Below are 6,200 nucleotides of genomic sequence, written 5' to 3'. Positions count from 1 at the left end.
TCCCCGTACACAAAATAATTCGCCCGCGGCACGGATCCATAGCTGTCAGCGCTGCATACTGTCGTAGGACGTTCCCGCGGTCGCGTGCGCCTTGCCGCGGAACTGCGCGCAAGATCTGCGCTTATAGCGCTTGGGATCAACACCTCCTTTCGGCAACGCTTCTCTAGTATCCCGTCTCATCTGGATGATTAGACACAAGCAGTATATTGGGCATAATAGAACACGTCTATTGGTAAATGCAATAACTTGCCAAGTGCCAAGTGGCCAGCAATATACAAATGAAAATAGCATGGCCGCCACCAGCATTTTTCACATCACATCATCAGCATATAAGCCACTGTATGGTAATATCCATTCTTCCTGCAAACTATCCCCAGGTGCCTTATTTTTATTCCTTTAAATAATTTTCATATGTTTTTACAATGATTTCATCGTCCTCAAAATACTTTGGTATGCGCTTGCAATCTTTTGGGTCCAGGTCTACGACATGGACAGAAAATATAAACTCGCCTGCAAATCGATACGGTGAACCAAATCCCGACAACTTTTTTTCGCCACTGACTTCGCTATTATAGCCACAGTTGTGTGAGCTATCAGTTTGGCTACTGTCTGATGGAGGCAGTGAGGAAGAAGCTACCTTCGGGAAAGATATAAAGATCGAGCAGTCCTTTGCGGTCTGCGCAATCAGGAATCTACGGATGTGAAGCAATTTCCCATCATCTGTTTCCAGCGAGTCATTCACATTCTGTCGTATCGCAGCCCAACTTTCGGTATTGTATGGCCCATCCTGATCCCGAAATAGGCTGAAACATAAAATACTACAAATAGATCCTCTGAACCTGCTCTTATTCCAACCACAGCTGTTTAATTCTACTGACGACTATCACTGTTCACCAGGTTAAAGAAATGTCGTAGACACCAACGCCATCTACTGAGTTTATACATAGGTAACAAACAAGAACTGCTAAGTCCAGGTTATTGAAATGTAAATTCTGTTCCTCCCCTGCTAGAAACAGATTTGCATGCATTCCTACCATGAATTCTTCTCCAACGTCTCGTAATGCATTAAAATGTCCTCGATCGGTAGAGCGTCCAGCTTCTGAGCGGACAGCACACGCTCCAATATGCATCCCGGCGGCAGAGGGACGCCTTCCGACAGGCACCGCGTCTTCCGACGGCAGTTCGCTCCGACGTCAGCATCGTTGCGAGGTGCCGAGCCGTCTGCATTGCTACTCAGGTCGCCGCGAACCACGTCGCCGTCGCCGCCGCGCCGCCACAGCGCTTCGACGATGACGTCGCCGAGCATCTCCAGGACGTCCTCATCCGGCGAGGTCGAGGCACCGGTGGCGCCACCTGCGGTCGAACTGCGCGACGCGGCGGGAAACATGAACGTCGTCAGCAGCCGGCGCAGGTCCGTGTCGCGAAGTTTGTCGCCGAACACTTGTTCGCGCGCGTAGAACACGCGCAGGTTGTTCTGCGGGTCTTCGAACAACGCGCGAATCGCTCGTCGTGTTCTGCTCAGAACGCCCGAGAACAGATCGAGCGGGCAGTAGGCGCTGAGTCTGCCGATTTGCTCATCTTTGAGTTTAGTCACCTGATGCATGCAGTACCGGCAGACGGACTTTTTGATGGGATAGAGGCGCGTGTTCGACGGACGGAATCCGCATTTCGGCTTGATTTCCACGCAAAGTGACACAGCGTCTGCTTTTGGCACGCTGCCAGTGGGATGGGTATGGAAGCGAAAACAGCGCAACTTCGAAATAAAACTTGGCAAAAAGCCATCGATGGGATCTTTGCTGATTTGCTGGGGCCACGTTACACAGAAATCGGGAAGCAGAGTGGCACTATTGAAACCAATCGTCAAAACCTTCTTCCGTCGATTCGGCGGTCTGCTTTTTTCGACGTTCAACCTGATGCTGTTTAGAAAGTAATCGGGTAGAGTGATCAGACATCCTGGTGAGACGTATTCACTGCCGATCACCGGAAGCATAACGTCGCTAGCAAACTGTAACGACCGGTTGATACTGTTCTCTCTCAGAATTTCGCTCTCATCGAGCTGTCCAACGCTGGTAAGGCACTCTCCCTGAACAGCGTCGTCCAAGAACGCACACTCTTTCTCCTTTTTATCTCCGTCAGTCACGGCAATCTTTTGCAAGCGTAGCACATACGGAAAATCATTGTGTGCAATTACGAGGCTGGAGTTCCCCTCTGCACGGTAATGCCAGTCACCTGGATCCCACATCCTACAGTCTGAGGTACCTGGTCACACCAAAGATACTACCAATATCTCAGGCTTCTCCCTACGTTGCGCAAACCGGGCGCGCCCGCCCCGTTTGGAAAAACTCCTACCCATTTCAATCGTTGGGCCACGTTTAAATTATTTCCGCCCCGATTAAAAACATTTTTTTTTTTTAATGGGAATGGCTACATGAGGAACAGGCTGAGTGAGTCAGCTTTGGAGGCGCTGCTGCTACTGGCAATTGAGAGGGCCACCTCGGCAAGAATTCCCATTCGACCCACTGGCAGCAAGAACAAGTCCGCACCTGCAGCTTACCGAGCAGCCAGACGCATTCTATTGACTATATATAACAACGTTATATATAGTTGTTATAGTAGTTATAGTTGTTATAGTAGCTATAGTTGTTATAGTAGTTATATATAACTATATATAATGTTTGTAATAATAGTCAATAGATGCGTGTGTGTTGTAGCTGCAGGTGGTGCGGCTTGTTCTTGCCTGCCAGTGATTCGACCAGGCCTCCGGACCCCCCCCCTAGTTTCCCCTCCCCCTTCCCCCTACGTTTGGCATTTATAAAATATATTTGTTTATGTTTGGCATTAAAAATTGTCCTATTATATATTTGTCTTGTTATGTTTGGCCTTATGTCCCCAACCTATTGGTAAACAACATAATTGTTTGTTTATGGTTACGCGACCCTACCTAGAATTTTGGCGCCGACCCTAAATGTTTTTATAAAAAATAAATAAAAAAATTAAAATTCAACTGTTTTTAAATTTAAGAAAATAATTCATGAATTTAGATCTCACATGTATGCAATTAATATATTAAATAATGTAAAACAGACTGTTAGGCAAGACTACTCAATAAGAAAAGGTTACATTTTTAGTACTAAGAAAAGGGAGCAATTAATACTATCGAACAAGGTTAGTCAAGAGTGACACTGACAGATGGGAATCAAGAGCAATAAAATTATTTGGCAAAATAAAATTATTTTCCTACCTACCTACCCTATTTTATTCAAGGACGTAACCCTAAACGAAATTTGTGTAGGCCTTATTATCCTATTACAATACACGTTTCGTTCAGTTCATTCCAACGCATGAATTATTATTGGACGACGGTCGGGTGCACAAGACTTAATTTCTTCAGTGCGTGCTCGACGGTTGTGTAAACAAGACTTTAATTTCTTCACTGCGCGCACGACGGTTGTGTAAACAATACTTTAATTTCCTTACTGCGCGCACGACGGTCGGGTAAACAAGACTTTAATTTCTTCACAGCGCGCACGACGGTTGTGCGCGCAACGCCATTTCTATCACTTGGTACCCGACGGTCGTGCACGTAGGAACAGTGATTTTCCGCGATCGCGAAAAACGGACGGTAAACACGGAAACGGCCATTGGAAACGGAAAAAATGTTTTCAAACAGAAAAACGCGGAAAACGTAATTTGAACATATTATACAACATGGAAATTTCAATAAAATCACACAAAAAGTTGACAATAGCATTGGTAATGATATGGTTTACATTCAGACAAGTTTCAGAGCGAAATGACTTACAATTACGACTTTTGGTAGACCTGTGTTTCGGTGCCGGTTCCGGTTTCAAAGGTTGTACCAAATCCTTTTTTTTCACGCAAATATATGTGTGAACGAAATTTTGCATTTTTGGTGTGTACAATCTTTATGGCAAAATGGAATTTCCATTTTTTCTTTACTTTGGAACGGAATTCATGATTTTCCCAAATGGAAAAGACAATTTTTTGAAACGGAAAATCACTGTCCCTATGCACGCAATGCGATTTTCATCACTCGGTACCCGACGGTCGTGCGCGCAATGCCATATTTTTCATCACTCGGTACACGACGGTCGGGTAAATAATACCTTCCTTGTGATAATGCATTGTGGTCAGTGCTTATATATGCATGAACCAACACATTTTAGTTTTAGGCGCAAATACACTTTCAATATGGCGGCACCCGACTCCGAACCCCCTACCGCGCCCACCTAGCTGTACTGTGTGTAGGCCTACTGGCGCATTGTATAGGCCCTACAGCTGTTAACTCCCCCCGCCCCGCTCATATGCTATTACGCTATGGGCGGTAGGAAAGTGGGTTCAAGGATAGAGATGATGTCCAGGACGGTGATAAGATAGAATGATGTTCATTACTGGACATGCTCTCTATCCTTTAGCCGGAAAGTGTATTAACTCTCGTATCTGGAGAACGAGTTGGGTTATATAATTCTAGAATTCTAGATACATATAGACATATGTCTTAGGCTGATAGGGTCTCAGGGTTCTCCCTACGTTGCGCAACTGGGGTGCTCGCGCCCCGTTTGGGAAAACTCCCCCCTGTTTCAATCGTTGCGCCCTGTTTAAAATACCTCTGCCCCGATTAAATTCCACCACAATAAAAGTTTGCCAGCGAGGGAATCGATCGTCAAGAATTCCCATTCGACCAGGACAACCTGCATGTGTATTTTTACCGTGCCACGCATGCACTGCAGACAATACACAAGTACAAACAGTCAACCTGTCCCACACCCAACACTAACTGTACACAGACTCGGCTATCTTATATACAAGAACCCCAAATACCGTCTATGGTGTGGTGACGATTTTACGCATTAATTGGTGGTACGGTAAAAAAACACGATATTGATCATGCAATGATGCATGATATATATATGTAATAATCATTATTAACCCGACCAGGCTGTGTGACTAACGTCAATACACCGGTATTCTAATAGTAATACACTAGTAACTACGTCAATACGGTAATCTGTGACTACGTCAATACACCGGTCAATACAACGATATTCTAACCCTAGCAATAGTAGCCAGCCAATACCGTTTCTTGGAGCTAATAGTAATAACCATATGTATGATGATATGATATGATACGACACTGTTTTTTGAAGCTTTATGATAATTAACTTAAGTGATGGTAAAATAATGTATGATTCATCATTACTTTCTATTCTTTGAAGTATTTATTGATATACTATCACATAAGGAAAGCACCACAAGTAGTTAAACTTCAACAGTAAGAGTAAGACTGCTGTTTATATACATTCCAACATCACAAGGGCGCGGACATATTGGCGCATATAAAAATACGATAAAAATATGGGTGGGAACCACATTGATATCAGTTATCACTATTATAGTAACTTTTAATAACAGATACCATATATAATAACTGTTATTATATACAGATAATGAGATATATATTGGTTGGAACAAGCGAACTTTATAAATACATACTAACGCGCCAACATAGAGCGGTGATACATCCGGGATGGAGTTAGATGGGGACCTCATATCATCACTTGGACAGTACTCTGTCGGTCGAACATGGTATGTTGCTGACTCAACAAGACAACGGGCCAATCTAGTAGTTGTTTACTGCATGTTTACTGCTAGTAGTAGTAGAGTAAACATATGCATGGGCGTGAAAATTCCATAGGAGCGGGGTCGACCAGGCTCTGCCAGTCTGCGACTGTTTCACGTAGTGAGAAGCGAGAAGGTAACTTGTTGCTCCGTAGGATTCCTGACACTGACTTTGGACGTCATAAATACACTATCTAATCTATGTCAAATCAATTTAATCACCCCCTAGTACACAAGCACTTGAAATTGAATCGTTTCAACTATGTACATATAAACACACGCCGCGGCCATTGCGCGCACACTGACACATAATCATAAATATATATAATAATTAATAATAATATAGTTATATTTACTAGTCCATGCCCGTTACTGGCGTTAGGTGTTCAGAACTTTTGTGTAGACCACATTGTTAAAGGCATAATTCGACCATCGATTATGCAAAGTTGACGAATGCTACAGTAACTGGCACCTTGTGTAGTTAATAAGTACATTACCTTATAGCCAAACGCGTATTAGTTTGTCCAATATCACTGTTAATTACTAAGAAATGTCTAATT

General features: G+C 43.7%; 2 protein-coding genes across 4 annotated transcripts in view; one reads left to right on the top strand and one right to left on the bottom strand.

Annotated features, from left to right (window-relative positions):
* Positions 1-140: 140 nt before the first annotated feature.
* On the bottom strand, positions 141-5,554 carry LOC106811068 (inositol-pentakisphosphate 2-kinase-like). Of its 2 annotated transcripts, none has more exons than XM_014814594.1 (3): positions 5,515-5,554; positions 1,035-2,259; positions 141-803 (listed from the first exon to the last, which is right to left on the bottom strand). In XM_014814594.1, the coding sequence occupies exons 2-3, from the start codon at positions 2,240-2,242 to the stop codon at positions 389-391; spliced, it is 1,623 nt and encodes a 540-aa protein (XP_014670080.1). In that variant the 5' UTR covers positions 2,243-2,259; positions 5,515-5,554; the 3' UTR covers positions 141-388. The 2 variants fall into 2 exon arrangements, with proteins under 2 accessions (XP_014670080.1, XP_014670079.1); XM_014814593.1 differs by lacking the exon at positions 5,515-5,554 and adding an exon at positions 5,222-5,349.
* A 20-nt stretch (positions 5,555-5,574) lies between these two features.
* LOC106811066 overlaps positions 5,575-6,200 on the top strand; it is a 23,734-nt gene continuing 23,108 nt past the window's right edge. Inside the window, exon 1 of one of the 2 annotated variants that reach the window (XM_014814592.1) lies at positions 5,575-5,607. The gene's annotated coding sequence lies outside the window, so the exon portion shown is untranslated. Of the gene's footprint in view, positions 5,608-5,634; positions 5,777-6,200 lie in introns of those variants that run through there. The other variant, XM_014814591.1, reaches the window with a different exon arrangement.

The sequence above is a fragment of the Priapulus caudatus genome, unplaced genomic scaffold, assembly GCF_000485595.1.
Source record: "Priapulus caudatus unplaced genomic scaffold, Priapulus_caudatus-5.0.1 Scaffold501, whole genome shotgun sequence".
NCBI lineage: Eukaryota > Metazoa > Priapulida > Priapulimorpha > Priapulimorphida > Priapulidae > Priapulus > Priapulus caudatus.
This window is presented reverse-complemented; position numbering and strand designations above follow the sequence as displayed.

Coding starts and splice junctions, on each gene's coding strand:
- LOC106811068 (XM_014814594.1), bottom strand. CDS start 2,242: ATGTGGGATCCAGGTGACTGGCATTACCGTGCAGAGGGGAACTCCAGC. Junction 804..1,034: donor ACGTTGGAGAAGAATTCATG/GTAGGAATGCAT, acceptor TTTATGTTTCAG/CCTATTTCGGGATCAGGATG.